General features: G+C 44.9%; 2 protein-coding genes and 1 pseudogene across 2 annotated transcripts; 1 reads left to right on the top strand and 2 right to left on the bottom strand.

The window, feature by feature from the left end:
- Positions 1–142: 142 nt before the first annotated feature.
- On the top strand, positions 143–5,343 carry LOC100842718 (pumilio homolog 1). The gene is made up of 5 exons (XM_003561907.4): positions 143–1,707; positions 1,961–2,123; positions 3,577–3,740; positions 4,523–4,781; positions 4,882–5,343. The coding sequence occupies exons 1-5, from the start codon at positions 341–343 to the stop codon at positions 4,984–4,986; spliced, it is 2,058 nt and encodes a 685-aa protein (XP_003561955.1). The 5' UTR covers positions 143–340; the 3' UTR covers positions 4,987–5,343.
- Positions 5,344–8,086: 2,743 nt separating this feature from the next.
- Positions 8,087–11,448, bottom strand: LOC100844815 (annotated as a pseudogene).
- A 3,026-nt stretch (positions 11,449–14,474) lies between these two features.
- Positions 14,475–15,849, bottom strand: LOC100844506 (ethylene-responsive transcription factor ERF060). The gene has a single exon (XM_003558566.3). It carries the CDS (start codon positions 15,640–15,642, stop codon positions 14,779–14,781), a length of 864 nt encoding a protein of 287 aa, XP_003558614.1. The 5' UTR covers positions 15,643–15,849; the 3' UTR covers positions 14,475–14,778.
- Between the last annotated feature and the right edge of the window lie 488 nt (positions 15,850–16,337).

The following is a 16,337-nucleotide window of genomic DNA, read 5'->3' as shown; positions in this document are numbered from 1 at the left end:
GGAGGAAGAGCTCAGCAGCAGCCCTGCGCCCAGTCAATCGGGTATATAAACCCACCGCCTCCTAGAGCCCCCTTGCGCCTCTCCCCTTTTGCATGCCTCACCGGCTTCTCCACCTCCCCCCCACCCCATCCGCCTCTCCCCAATGCACTGCTGCTAACCCCTGCTCCCGATTCCCCCTCCTGATCCGCGGATTGCCCGTCCCCTCGTCTAGGTCTCCTCGCGATTCTGCCCCGGGTTGTTGCAATCTGATCGGATTTGTTTCGAGGGAGGGGATCCTTCTGTTCCGCTTCGTTTTTTTGGTGGTGGTGGTGGTGGTGTGTGTGGGTTTGTTGATCTGGAGATGAAGGGAGGGAAAGTGGCGGCGGTGGCGGAGGAGAGGCCGGAGGAGAAAGAGATGGACTTGCTCCTCAGCGAGATCCCTCAAGCCACCTCGCCGCAAGGTCACCACGGCGGCGGCGGCGGCGGCGCCCAGGGCGTTGCCGTGCATGGCTCCGCGCGCCATCACGGGTTCGTGGCGGCACCGCGCCATCATGGGCTCGCCGCGCGGCACCTCGGCGATGACGCCTGCTACGCCATGTTCATGAACCGTCGCGACGATGGTGGTCACCAGGGCGGCGGCTTCCACCCGCCGCTCCGCGTGTACCCGGCACCTCTGCCGCCGTCAAGCCCGTTCGTTGGTGGCCGCCCGTCGCCGTTGGTGCAGGCGGTGGACGACCCGGAGAAGCTGTGGCTGGCGAACCAACTCCGCGGCCTGCTCATCGAGGACGCGCCGACTGCGCCGGAGGGCATGCCGACCCCGCCCGTCAACAACATCCCGGCAGATGTCTCTGCGGCGCATGGTTCCTACTATGGCTATCACTTTGGGGCGGCGGGTTCCTCGGTTCATGGCGAAACCCTGTTCGCTGATCAGGCCAGGGCGGCAGGCCATGTCCCGCTGCCGCCGCACCCCTTCGGAGTGGACGTCGGCCTGGGCGGCCACGGCCTCTTCCCTGCAAACTTGGACGCCAGTATGGGTGGTTTCGTGTACAACAGGACAGGCACTGGCACTGGCATTGGTCAGGGACAGGGATTGGTGCACCCTGGTCATGGTCAGGCCGAGCCGTTTATGCTTCCTGCAGGGCAGGCTGGCGCAGAACACAATTGGGGGTATGTTAGTACTAGTCCGATTGCCCTCGACCACCGTGGAGGACCAGTCCGTTCACCCAAATTGCACTGTGAGTACGGTGTACCTGTGACTGGGAATCGATACATGAACATGAAAGATGGTTTCAGTCCGATGGAGCAGATGGAGGCATTTCGTTGCGAGGAGAGTCAGGTTTTCGATGCGAAGAAGAACATGCCTTTTCTGAATCGTGGGAAGGAGAGGAGATTTCAGCAGCATGTCAACAACAGAGCACTGGAGCTGGAGAGTCCTAGGATGCTGAGGTATGAGAACATGGTTGGAGTTAAGGGCTACATCTACTTCATGGCCAAGGACCAGAATGGGTGCCGGTTCTTGCAGCAGAAGTTTGAGGAAGGCAAACAACACGTGGATGCGATTTTTGAAGGAATCATCAACCACATTGCAGAGCTTATGACCAACTCTTTTGCTAACTATCTCGTACAGAAGCTGCTGGATGTGTGTGATGAGGAGCAGAGGCTGAGGATCATTGCTGTACTGACTGAGGACCCTGTGAAGCTGCTGAGAATCTCCCTGAACACCCATGGGTAATGATCTTCTCTTCTCAAAACTGATTGATTAAGTGCATTATGTTCCTGACAGTAGAAGAAACTGCACTTATAACCAATTCTGGTAAATATTGAATTGAGAATGTTGTGACTTAGTTTGGACAAGTATACTGGCAGCAGAACAAGTGTTCTATGATGCTTTCATTGCAATAACAACCCATTTTTTCTGTAATTTGCTAATTAGTTGCTTGCGAATGATTGGTGATAATTTGCTTGTTGTGATTTATTACAGGACAAGGGCAGTACAGAAATTGATAGAGACTGTTAAGATTAGGAAGCAGATAGTGCTTATTATTTCGGCAATACAACCAGGCTTCATGCATCTCGTCAATGACCTTAATGGGAATCATGTCATACAAAAATGTCTGACAAACTTTGGTGTGGAGGAGAACAAGGTAGATATAAGTACTCAGTTTACAGTCTGGTTTTTATTCTGTAGTGCAGTATCTAGTTGATTAGCTATTTTATATTAGATTGTTTGCTTTGACCAATTATTAGTTTTCATATTTTCCCACAAATACAACTCCATCTTGATACCGAATCAAGGAATTTACGTACTATGTTCTGTGGACAATGCCACACATTCTGCACAATCGAGTGCAAACTAATAAAGTAATCGACAAATGAGATCCAAAATGGGAGATGAATTCAAGTATGAGGTACCAAATTAGGACATTCAGAAACATCATATCATAAATGAACCGAAATCAAACTACAATTATGCTTTACTAAGTTGCTACTTGCTAGAGTTTATGTTATTTTGAGGACCATTTTCTTGGCAATTCATCTTAATGGTGATAATATTTTGTATGCCTCAGAGTTTCCCTCTCTCCATGTACTACTTGAATTTGGTATGATTTGTATTTTGTTTTGTTGATACAAGCCTTTGAACAACACTTATGCCGTTAATATTTAATTTATGTGATACAAAATCATAAGCAAGTACTTTTGAATATGAATCTAATGACATCGATTTTGTCATGCCAGTTGTGTAGTACTCCCTCCGTTCCATAAAGGTTGACACAGCTTTGAACTAGAGCTAGTTCAAAACCATGCCTAACCTTTATGGAATGGAGGGAGTAATGAGTAATGGCTTGTATTAAGGAAACAAAATGCACATTATGTATGTACTCCCTCTGTCCAACAAAGGATGTCTCAACTTTGACTAAATTTGAATGCATCTATACACTAAGTCATGTCTCGATGCATCCAAAGTTTGACAAACTTGAGACATCCTTTGTTGGAATAAGGGAGTATTATATTTTAGAACAGAGGGAGAGTACTTTTATTCTTTCGTATTGTCTTTGGAATCATTATTTTCTGCCTTGTGGGCCAAGAATTTGTAGACTGATACCAGTAGGAATCAAGCTTTCTACTACACAGAATATTTCGGTCATCTTTATCCACCAGACTCTGGACAAGTATACTATGCACTTATATATTTATATTTGATGCAACTGTTATGTAGAAATTAACTCATGGAACAAATGTGATTGTCCTGTCAAGTGCCCATGGCTCAATGTCATGATAAATTTGAGAAAAAGGACAGGTGGTACTTTTTGAACGTTGTAAGCGATATATATTAGCACCTTTTCGTCTAACATGTCGGATAGATCAGTAGTGTGTTATGAAATTATCTTCAAGCGTATACTCCATCGGTTCCAAAACGTAAAGGCGCACGCAATGGACAAAAAATGCTTTTGAAGAGCAATCCATTGGTATCATTTTTGTGCCATATAGCCTACATTCCAGTGATATAAACGAAAGGAGTATGTTTGAAGTATTGCAACAATCTTATTTGATTTATTTTATTATCTGTAATATGTTTATTTCTTTTATCTTTGGCAGTTCATATTTGAGGCTGCTGCAGCTCATTGTTTTGAAATGGCAATACATCGCCATGGCTGCTGTGTTTTACAAAAATGCATAACTAGTGCACGTGGTGAATATCAGGCCAAGCTAATAGTGGAAGTGTGTGCTCATGCTTTTCAGCTTGCTCAAGATCCATTTGGGTAAATCCTGTAATCCATCCTTCCCCTTTACTAGTTTCTTATACTGTCTAGTATTTCAAAGAAAGATATGCTATTTTATTTTTTTGCAAAGCGGCACTAATCTGTCTGGTATGTATGTCCTCAATGACATATCATCAACACTAGATATAGAGATTAATATTGCTAGCAGGATTTGAATTAAAATTAATAAAGGGGAGGTATCCACCTTATACCGCATCAGTGTATAATTCCCATATTTTTCATGCATTATTTTCTTATTTTTTAGTGCTCTTGCTCCTCTATATATCATACGTTGGCACCACCTGATCTTTTGCTGGAGTAGGAGTTATTTATTTTCACACCCCTTCTTGAAAGGAGAATTACCTTGGTCATCTCTACTTAATGGTCTTTTAAATTGTACTATTTTAGACAGCACAATAAGGATGCTTATAAACTGTACCCAAACAACACAAACATGTACTCCCTCCGATCCATATTAGTTGTCGAAATATTACATGTATATAGACGCTTTTTAGGCATCCATATTTGGGAAAATTTGAGACAATTAATATGGATCGTAGGGAGTATTTTACTGGAAGAGCTATTTGGACGTTTAAACATTTATTTTCTTGCTTCCTTGTCTAAACCCTTGGGTTAGAGACATTCACATCCAGATTCTACTTTTGGTGTCCATCACGTGTTTCAATTAATTTAGTGACATTTTCGAAGCCGTTGACTGGAAGCATGTAAACTATACTAACTCTCATAAAACTTAATTCCTTGCCTATTTCTCCCATTTCCAGCAATTATGTTGTCCAGTATGTCCTCGACCAGAAAATTCCTTCTGCAAATGCACACCTGGCAGCTCAGTTTGAAGGAAATTATGTTTACCTCTCAAAGCAAAAGGTGAGCAGCAATGTGGTGGAAAAATGCCTGAAGGTCTTCTCAGATGAGGACAAAGCTGCCATAGTGTTTGACTTAATCTCAGTGACTCATTTTGAACAACTGCTGCAAGACCCTTTTGCAAACTACGTAATTCATACTGCCCTTGTAAACAGCAGGGTGAGTGTTTCCATCCAACTGAAATTGTGAAGCAGTGTCATTACATCATGCATAATGTTCAGCACTGTGTTCTTTTATTCACCATCTTTTTACCTGACAGGGCCATCTCCATAATGCTCTCGTTGAAGCAATTCGCCCTCATGAGGAAGCCCTCCGAACCAGTCCCTGTTGTAAGAGAATCTCTAGAGCCCTCTCTAGGAGGTGAGAGGTGTACAATGTTTGCTACCAAAGGAACCAGTGTTGTTGTCATTTATGTTCACTAGCTGTTTACTATAATGTAACTGCCCCACGTCCTTCGGAGTTCAGAAGGTGGTTTTGGTTGCAAGAAGGTTCGACCTATCGTCAGCTTGTAGAATTTCCAAGGTGTTGCCATTCGTGATGTAGTTTTGCTGCGTGCCTATCCTGATGGTGATGGTGTAGAGTTGTAAAGAAACGTGTGCTTTCCGAATTGTCAATTTTGTATCTGCTGTATTGTTTCCCTTTGGATTGTGTGAGCGGAAAATAATAAGTAATATTGGACAAGTTGCTATACATGTTGCTTTGTCATTGCAACTTACTTGAACACTTCTCTCCAGTTTGATTAATGAAATAGTTTATCATGCTATGTGGATTACAAAAACTGCTTCATTTGATTAATCATCCTTGTTTCTTAAGTTCTACTAATATTGAAGGTAAATTAGTATGACGCAAATCATGTGAGATTTTCAAATCATGTGAGATTTTCAAAATACTATCATTTATATCTGAACCGTAGAAGTCGTCCTTTGTGTTGAACTAAAATCTTATATTGGCGCCTGTCAAAAAAAATTCTTATATTGGTATTATAAATTTGACTCAGACCAAATCAATGCCAAATTGCTGAAAGGGTTTAGATTTTTTCTTCTCAAAACTATTAAAATTTCAAGTTTAAATCCAATTAACATTGGAGGTTTAACATGTGCTAATTGAAGAGGAGAAGAATTATGATATGTAGCTAGTCACAATTGAAAGCAACTTGTATAACCGCATGACCTCTACATGTAGGTGGTATATTGCAATTTTGTAGTGAAGCTCTTATAATAAACTTAATTCTTTTAACTAAGGATTGAGTAAAGTGTTTTCAGCAAGGACTTATGGATTTGAGTGCTGAACTTCAACCCATAAGGCCATTCAGAAATCATCGGACAATGAGTTTTTAAGTTAATAATTTGGCACACATGAAACCATCTTGTAGATGCGTCTATAGGAACCATGAAATACCTAGATTATCCAGACAATTGTTGGATGGGACCACATATGTCACCTTGAACGTGTTTGGAATTGGAGTGTTTCTGCTTATATTTTAATAAAAGATGGCCTTAAAATAGTCTTTACTTGCGTGCTTGATATGTACATAAAATCTGGGGATCATGTGAATTTATCATTATTGAAACTATGGCCAACAAAATTGCGACCAGTTTTCTGGATCATCCCAATGCTAGAATGACCAAGTCAATCATGCCAAGTATGTGTTGGAGATATGCCTTAGAGACAATCATGTGATGATGTTATTTCCTATGTATTCATGAGTTATTGTTATTGTCCTTAAACATCATCACTGATATGTATCAATAAATATGTGATTTGTTTGTGAAACTATGTATTCTATGATGTTGTTCTAATGGTCCCTGGTAATTGAGGTTATGCGGACACATAACCTAGACTAGCAATGTGAATCAGTATGATGACTATGTTTCACAAGTCATAAGGCAAGGTGTTGCGGACTGACAGTATGGACTCGACAATGAGATTGTTGAGTCGGACAGACCCGCACTGAGACACAACGAGATGATTGTCATTTGTTAGTCTCAAGTACGATGTATATGCCAGTCCTAGACCTGAGGTCATCGCATGAGCTTGGGATGTGAATCGGCCTACTTAGGGGTTGCCAAACGCTACTCCGTAACTGGGTGGTTATAAAGATAACTTTCGGGTTTGCTGAGAAGCATGCTGCGAGTCATGGTTGATCAAGATGGGATTTGCCCGTCCTGTTCGGAGAGATATCTCTGGGCCCTCTCAAGTGATCAGATTCGGAAAGCATGGCCATGCGACTTGGGTTAAATGTTAACCCGTTCGGAAATCTGTATCACAGAAACGAGAAGAGAGTCGAGCTATCCACAAGGATGACAAGCACTCGCCTTGAGCTCGACACACATATCGTGAGGCAAAAGGAATGTTGCATATGACACATTGTATGGTTCGTCAATATACCTTGTGGTTACTCGGGAGTTGGCACGTGCTGCTAGGCGTCGCTACCAACTATCGACTTGAGTCGGTGCTAGTGGACAAGTAAGGTGTTACTCGGACCCGCAGTCCGAGCTCGTAGTCGTGCCCGTCTGACCGTGAACCTGTAGGGTCGCACGCTTAAGGGGATGGGACTGAATTGGATCGGATCCAACTCGTATCGGGCTTAGACTCCTAATGGGCCTCAAGTGTTGAAGCCCACCAGGAAGGTCTATATAAGTGGAGGAGGTGTACCCGGTTAGGGTTACACTAGTCCAGACGCGAGTTAGACTCGGCTGTCACACCTCCACGCCCAAAGCCTTGCGATCGGATCTAGCAGTCCGCCGCACGGAGTTCCTCCCTGTACGTGTGGATACCTCGGAGGCGCTACACCTGCGACGCTTGGACGAACTGTTCGTGGGATCGGCGAGGAGGAGCAGGCTATTCGACTACTCGGCATCGACGCGCTACATCGACTCTACTTCCGCTACGGGTCTGCGCGTCTAGTGGTAATCTCGTGATCCATTATCTACAGCATTGATCCGGGCGGAAGCGGTAGAAATTTTTATTTTGTGCTAGCGTAGCGTACGTCGTTCCCCAACAGTATGGACTGTATTACCATTCTGAATTTCTATTATTTTATATGCAACATGCGCTCTAGGTTTGATGTATGTGTAGTACCGTACTGGTGACAAAGAGGGTTATTTCTCAAGAATTTGCTCGCCATATCTGTTATTTTCCGTTAAGTGAAATTATCATTTGTTGTCATCATGGGTTTCTCTATGAATCTCATCCCGACAGATATCTTTACAACTTATTAAAGTACGAGTTGAATCCGGATATAATAACACATTCCAGCTATTAACTCTGGTGATTGTTAAAATATGGCACATTCAAAGCCAACTATTAATGTATCACGTCCGGTGATTGTTAAAATATTCTCTTGTATTTATTAATGGCTTGTAATCTTTTGTTTTCGTAAGTATATTGTTGATGGTACCATTGTCCACAAGCCAAAATTCTTAATCCACTCTCAAGAAAGAATCTAATATTTTTTTAATAAATATATAATATTCACAGACTTCATTTAAGTACCAATGTGCTGGTACAATATTCTAGTTTCATAATGCATATGACAACATTTATTTAGAATTATTTACAATAACTTGGAACATAGATACAAATAATAGCATCTACGGTAATAAGGAGGTGGGGAAACTAATTGAAGTCTCCAACCATGTCATTTGAGGTGTATTCAATGATCATGTTCTCTATGCTCATAAATCTTCAGAGTGTTGGAGAGTCGGATTGCTTCCTTGGAACTGTCGGATTGGAAATTGAATGAGCTTCATATCTTGGTTCTTGAAGGGGACACTTAGGTCCCACACATTGTAGATACAGGTCTACTAAAACACCTAGGGGTGCAACACTTCTTAGTGACATGCTTATAGCAGACACACTTTTATCAAAGATTGGTTTTTATCAAACTTAGGCTTTGTAGTGCCTTTAGCACAGTCCGAAGTATGTGGCTCATGCTTCATGTTGCACTTGTGTTTGGTAAATATTCTAACCATGTATTGCACATAAATGATGATATAACAAACTCTCACACACATTACCTTGCAGAACTTCTTTTTTCTACCAAACACATATGAGATTGTCCTCTGCTTGCTTCCATGCACCAAAATCCTACATATAAAAAGAAACTCCAGTAAGACTATTCCCATCAAAAAGGAAAATGCTCTAGTAAGACCAACAGACAAGACATACTAAATATGTATGATTAAATGAACACCAATTAGCTAGTGGCTTTGAATTCCACATCTAGTTTGTTTACATGCCATAAATGTGAATTGAAAGAGCGGAATATGTTTGCTACAGACATAAATTGATGACATGCAAGGCTGGCGCAGTAAAATTGTATAGATGAAGATGACAATACATAATTCACGGGTTAAATAGCTCCTGCTGGCATTTGGGGCTTTTCATTTTTCCTTTAAATATGATATTGCATGCATTAGCTACTGCTACATTCAGTTCTCAATTAAACAGTATCAGCTTTGTTGCCCAAAGCTTTCAGTAACCCATTCTGCAATAGTGCTCCTCGGGGATGAGGCCAGAGAAAAAATAGTATGGGGTCACCTCTTGTATGATGGATTCATCTTCTATAAATAAGCATGTATTAGTGTTACTCTAATGAAGGGTCGAATTTCACTGGTGTGACAGCGTGCTTCTACTGCAGCTCCGTCCCTGGTGCTCCTAGAGGCATCGAGTAAAAATGAATACAGCTTTATAACACCAGAAGGTTCCCAGTGTACAAAAGAAAAGTGCATGAGTAATAGGTTCAGTGTTGATACTTGAAGCAGAACCTACACCATTTAGCCTTTTTGAACAAATCCAAATGGCAACTGTTCTGTATTTGACTCGATATGGCATCATGTTAAACCCCATTTGTCAGGCATGCACCTGATTTTGGCTGCAAATAATTGCTTACGTCAACTCACAGGCTTCCTTATTGATCTTTTCAAGTAGAAATGTAACATCAAGTTAACTATGAACATTTGCTGATGACTCGAATGGAATAGCAATTGCATGAACACATTTGGTGCTTAATTGCCTTTAACTGTGGAACAGTATATACACATAGGGTTACATACCTAGAATTCAATCAAGCGATATAGATAATTTGTTCTGAATAAAAATTGAAACAACAAGAAAACATCTCAGTAGCATACTAGCATGTTAATACGAAAATCTGTTGTGATTAAGTGGTTATAGAAATATTACACACTGTAGTACTGTATTGAAAATTTAGTACTGACATAGTATGTGGGACAAGAAAGACAATGAAATGAGAATGGAACATGCTAGATAAAATTTGGAATGGATGCAGATCATGTTAATATTTTTAAGAAAACAATGCAGGATAATTCTTTTGCTTTCTAGTTATCTGGGTCCAGGTTTCAAAAGAAAATTGCTCCATCCACACATCCAATTTCCATGATCTCAAACAGAAGTCAGAAACAAAAAAACATTCCTGGTTTTCATATTTTCAGAGATTGCAGGCCATTGTTTCTTCTCTACCGAATGAGACATGAACTTGTCAGGATTCAGGAATCAATAGCAGACAACCACATCCAGTGAGGCAAAGAACACCGGAACAGGAATTACCAGCTTACTACTCAGGGTGAAACCTTTGTTGTGCTATTCGATACTACCAACTTCCATAGCCCGTTCTTCGTTCATGTAAATCTGAAATTTGCTGGAAATTCTCCTCTGCAAGTGGCTGCATAGTCTTCAGCGAGATGCGGCACCGCTTCCTTATGAGGGCATATGAACTTCTCCACGAAATGGCTCTCGCTTATTTGGACTATGTGATAGTAGCTCCAGTCGTGCACTGGCAATCCATTTGCCTTAAGAAACTTTACAACGCAGTACCGGGGCCTGTGCCGACCGTCCAGGCTAAGACTGAGCATTACCGGCCGTCGAGCAATGTACGCCGGTTCCAACCCCACCTCAGAGATAAGGAACTCGGACAAGCACTGGAGCATGTCATCTGACCTCCTCAGCACACTCAGTAACATAGACACAGCAATGCCCACCTCGGCAGCCGACCACCTGAAAGTCTTCTTCAAGTATTCCACTTTGGCGGCAATCTTCTCCTCGCTGTAGAATGCGACAGCTTGCAGTGCATGCCTGAACATCGGAGAGTGACGGGGCACACCAACAGCTTCAGCGCATGCCGCCATCGCCCGGATGCGCTCCGGGTTGGTGGTGAGCATCCGTGGCTAAGAGAAGCACAGCTTGGCAATATTGCAATAATCTAGCCCGCACTCCCTCAGGAACACGACATTTGGTTTGATCACCTTCTCTAGGTCGGACGAGAGAAGGTAGGTGTTAAGCTCGAGTGCGCGGAGGAGATTTTCGGAGGAGCCGAAGAGGGTCAGGTAGTACTGCAGCTTGGCGAGGACGGATCTACCGCGGAACTTGTCGCGGGGGAGCGAGACGAAGCGCGCGATCTCAGAACGCGACAGGCCGAGGCCGGTGAGCCCGACGGCGACGGGGGCCAGGATTTTCTCCACGCCGGCGCAGAGTAGCTTGGGGTTCTTGGTGACGGCGGCGGCGACATTGGCGCTGGAGAAGCCGAGGCCGGCGAGGAAGGCGAGGACGGCGTCTGGCTTGGTGGGGAATTTGAGGTGGGACAGCTTCGTGGAGGCCTTGAGGGCTTGGGCTCGGGTGAGGCCGCAGGTCTCGACGAGGTAGTCCTCGACGGCGAATCCAGGGCTTGGGGCGGCGGCGGCGGCGGAAAGGAAGCGGTGGAGAGAGGAGATGGGAGATGAGAGGATGTAGCTTCGGGAGCGGAGCATGGCGCGGGTCGAAGGAAGGTCGCAGTGCCGTGTCGACCTTTGGAAAACTTTTTTTTCTTTTGTGGGGGACCTTTTCTTTTTCGAGGGACCTTGGGATAACTCATTTTTGGCCTTTGTAACTGCTCGCTCAGGGAGGCTGGGCCCTGGGCGGCCTGAGCAGTGAGCGCCTGACCTCTCTAAAGCCCAGCAAGGCAGCAAGTGCATCTACAGAGCAGCCCACCCAGCTGGGCAATTGGGCTAGAAGGAGAATCGACAGTCGGCGTGCGCTGAGCACTCGCCAAACCGATCCATCGATCAGACATTCATTCTGCTGTTCCCTTACTCGCCAACGCCGCCGCTCATCATCCATCGGAACAAACTCCAAAATCGCCAGCGCATGATTCACACGGTGAATGCTTGTGACAGTTTTCGTTCGATTTTTCACTACTCAGACCTTTTCTCCTTTTTCTCAGTTTTGGAGAAGAGGAACAATAGGGTTGAGATCGCTGGAGGAATCGACACCCGTCACGATGCAGGACTAATTGTACACATGGTTTTCTAGTTTCTACTCAACCAATATCGATGTGTGGTGAATGGCACTCTGACACCCTGACAGGTGCTCGTGCGTGCCTGCGTTGCTGAAGAATGCCGACATGCCCTCGGAGTTCGGACGCTGATGCGTCTCCCCTTGCCCCATCCGCGTGGCACGCACATGACTTCAGAGGCACAACATGTGAAGGCCAATGGGCGAAGTGTTTATGCATCATAGGCACCAACTGCTTCACCTCCATAGTTCCGATCGCAGTGGTCATCTGTTTCGATGAACTTGTAGCCACGAGCTCCAGCAAAACCTGCAGTCTGAGACACATCAATCTCCCATTTTGGAGAGTCGAGGTCAGCTAGGCAAACGAAACCCAAGCAGCTTGTGGAATCCTAGCCGTTTATGATAAAGAGAAAACTTCCGAAAAAGCATTGGCACATCCTTCTCTTTACCATTGTTTTCTACAGAAAGCGTGGACGGATGTATCGATTGCTCCCTTGCTAGAGTCAACGGCTACTAAGCTAAACAAAGCTATACTGCTAGTGTCATGTCCTGATCATGGCCGTCAGCCTGACATACATCTCATCCCTAAGAGCAGCTTTGCTGCTTGCCTTTCCTTGTCGAGTGCAATCTTGCTGTCATGCCCAACTCATTTGGTTTTCGATTGATCAGAATCACCGCATCATATATGAATATGGGTTCTCCCTCCATCCCAACTACCATTAAACTAATTGATCCCGGCATGACCTCATAAACCCCATTCAATTTTGCTATAAACCCCTTTGAAAACAGCAACAAGTCAACCCAGAACCGAGAACCGGAAACCATGATAGTAGGATTGCGCAGGTGTCAACGTAGTGGCCGTCCCTGTCTTCCAATCCCCTCGAGTGCCTCTAATAGCACCGTGTTGACTCTGGGCCATGGCGATTATGGGGTTGACCTGCGAATGGCTGCAGGGCATTGATGCCTTTCTGCGAGCTCCATGAGAGGATATGCATAGAAAATCATGAAAGGTCAAAACCATGATGGACTAAAGCATCAGAGTGGCCAAAAAAGCAAACTTTGGATAGACCATACTTATCTGTAAAGTAACAGAGACCAGCCAGGATGTACTCATTGAGCATTATCAGTAGCTTACAAGTAAGAAAATGTATCAGCAGGACATTGATCTTGATGTTCACGTCTTCACATTAGGCCACAAGACTAGTGGCTGTGTGTGATCCGTGCGTAAAATGGTTCTTCATTGGCTAAAATTGTAACTACTCAAAAGTGTTTCTGTTTCTGCAGTACTTACTAAAATGAGTGGCAGTGCTCCTGTCCCGTTACTCAAAAAAAGAGTAAATTTGATCATTCTTTAACTTTTCTTTTTTTGTTTCTTCTACTGTACTCCGTATCTTTCTTTTTCTGTTAGAATTGTATGGATTAGGACCAAAGGGAGATCATATAGAGTAGGCACCTGTGAGTTCAAAGATAACACCAAAGCTGCTGATGAAACCCCATGTGAACTTCTCTATGCATGAAACCTAAAGCTAATCTGTCCTCTTCACGGATCCCCATTTCTCTAGGTTCACGCATCTATTCATCACCCGGAGTACCTAGAAACGACAAAGTTACACTAAACAATACACTGAACTAGGAGAGGAGTAATGTCCATACGCTCTGCTGATTGGCAGCTAACCTCGTTTCTCTCTCCTACTGGGGAATTGGATTAGCATTATATTAAGCCTTAGGAGTGTTGTCATAACGTGGACTCCTGACTTCCCCACATGACTCCTCTTGTCTTTCAAACCAAGGTAATTAAACAGAGATAAAGTCATCCAGATGCTTTCCCCCTGCTCTGCAGCCGCAACTAATTAGTAGCAGTATTCAGTACTGTCCCAAGTAAGGTTCAGTGTATGTGTGCTATGCCAAACATTGTGAAGGTTAGCTAGAGGGGACACATCATCTTTCAGATTGAATATTCAAAGAAAGACTTGGACATTTTTTACACCTTTTCTCTCTTCATTCAAATGAATTATCTTCAAAGCTGTGTTTGGAATAGTTTTTTCACCTTTAAAAATTATGGACAAGTTGCAAGGCTGGAAGTAATTTAATTAGAGCATCCTATGTTTATGACTAGTTTAATTTAAATGGTTTTGGAGCCACCAACATCAAGTGCCAAGACTCAAGGGGGGAAAGAGATTTGTGCACGTTTATGTGTGATAAACTCAGATTAGTGCAGGAAAATCAAAGTTGAACTGTGCAAATGTTTTCACATCATAATGCTGAGAGTCTGAGACTAGCTAGCTAGTTGGTACATTTAGGAACATAGTTGCACAAATGTATACTCCCTCCGATCATAGATTGTTGTCGAAATATTACATATATCTAGACCCTTTTTAAGAATAGATACATCCATATTTGACCAAATTTGAGTCGAGAATTTAGGATCAGAGGGAATACCAAATTATGTTTCATTCAACTTTCAAAATCATATACGGAGTAGTACATTCAAATTTCCATCCCATTTCTGTTCTGTTATTCTGAAACACTAAAAAAAATGTATAGATCAAACACCATCATCAATTTCGAGTGCAGAAGTGATTCTTTATTGGATAGTATGTAGAGTTGAACTATACAAATTAAAACCTTCGCATGCAGACTAATAGTTTCCACAGACCAAAGTACTGAAACCTCCTTCCTGGCAATGCCATTCAAAAACCCAAGCAGACCAGGGGATGATCCTAACACAAGATTACACGATCAAGCCCACAACCTATCCAAGAGAAGAGCCTAATGAAAGAAACACTGAACACTTCGAGCTGTGAATGAATCACAAGATTAGAAAAGGCACGGAGCGCCGCCGTATATGTCTATCAGGCAGGAGGATTCAGGAAAGGATGGCGTCCCAATCGATCTCGACCGACGGGTACTTGCGCAGCACGAAGCTCTCGGACTCGTCCCACGGAGCCTCCGAGAAATCCAGGAGCTGCATCTCCGGGACGACGTCGGAGGAGCCCGTGGACGACACCTCGCCGTCCCCCGAAGACGAGCTCTCGGAGCCGGAGCAGCAGCCGGGAAAGAACTCGCTCTTCACCACGTCCGGCATTAAAGAACTCGGCGTCGGCGTCGCATCGCTCTGGCTCTGCTGCGGGGGCAGGTCACAGATGGCGCGGAGCTTGGCGTCGATGGCGGGGTGGAGCGGGGGGCCGTGGTGCGCGCCGCCGCGCCTGAGCTCGGGGAAGTTGAGCCTTGCGGAGTCGCCGCGGAGCCGGAACGCCGCGGCGTCGTAGGCCAGCGCGGCCTCCTCGGCGGCGTCGAAGGTGCCGAGCCAGAGGCGGGTGCGGTTGCGTGGCAGCCGGATCTCGGCCACCCACTTTCCCCAATGCCGCTGCCGGACGCCGCGGTACAGCTTGCTGGCCGCGGCCGGGCGCGCCGGGAGCGCGGCCACGCCGTGCCGCTTCATCGGCTGCGGCACCGCGGGCATGGCCGCGCCCGGCGCCCGGCGCACGTGGCGCTGGTGCAGCTGCGACTGGAGCTGAAGGATCTGCGCGGGAGTGAAGTAGCTCGCGCTCTGCTCCAAGCCGGAGCAGGGGTAGGAGGAGGAGAAGGAGATTGTCGGAGCCATCGCGCCTTGCAGCCCCATGGACGGAGCAAGCGCCGCCTGCATTACATCTCTGCTCTCCTGCGTGTTATAGTACGTCGCGGCAAGAAGATCGGGGTTACAACTGCGCCAATCTACCGTTGTCGCCATGTCTTATTGGGTCAAGAAGAAACCAAAGCACACGAAAGAATAGCTTAAGGACAGCAGAGGAGAATGAGCAAGAAAACAGAGGAGGAAACCCCCGATGACTTGGGAGAAGTGGACGATTTGCTAAAAGAAGATGAACTGCGTGGCGACCGTGGGGGAGTTGTTGAGCAGCGGAATGCTTAATTTGTTGTGCAAGAGCAGCCATCGCCGGGCTCTTTTATAAGCGCGCCGGGAAGTAGGTTCCGGTCAATAGGGGGCCGCCATGTGTCCGCGGAGATCTCTTACCGCCACCTGCCTGTTAAATGACGGGCACCTGGCAGCTGCTGATTGGACGAGTACGGGTTTTGACCTGGTAAAGTCCAGATCTAGCTGGCACGTGACTGTCGAGTGACCGTGATCGATGTACGCGGCAATCTGGGTGCTACGGTCTCGGATGGTTAAACTGATATTTCTCCAGCCAGAATCAGATCCTGGGATTTTTCAGGTTTGCGTAGGGGAGGAACGTATAAGATGGGTTTCTCATGTACTCCTTCTAGGAATATTTGTATGGCAATACAGTTCAACAATGTACTCATTCCGTTTCTAAATACTTGTCGCTCTTTTAGCCCAAACATGTGTTACTAAAACAACGATAAGTATTTATGAACGGAAGAAATATGTGTTTAGGGATAGTGGCAATACAATATGTATAGTTGTTG

The sequence above is a fragment of the Brachypodium distachyon genome, chromosome 1, assembly GCF_000005505.3.
Source record: "Brachypodium distachyon strain Bd21 chromosome 1, Brachypodium_distachyon_v3.0, whole genome shotgun sequence".
Classification (NCBI taxonomy): Eukaryota; Viridiplantae; Streptophyta; class Magnoliopsida; order Poales; family Poaceae; genus Brachypodium; species Brachypodium distachyon.
Note: the sequence above shows the minus strand (reverse complement) of the source record. Positions and strands in the feature narration are given on the sequence as shown.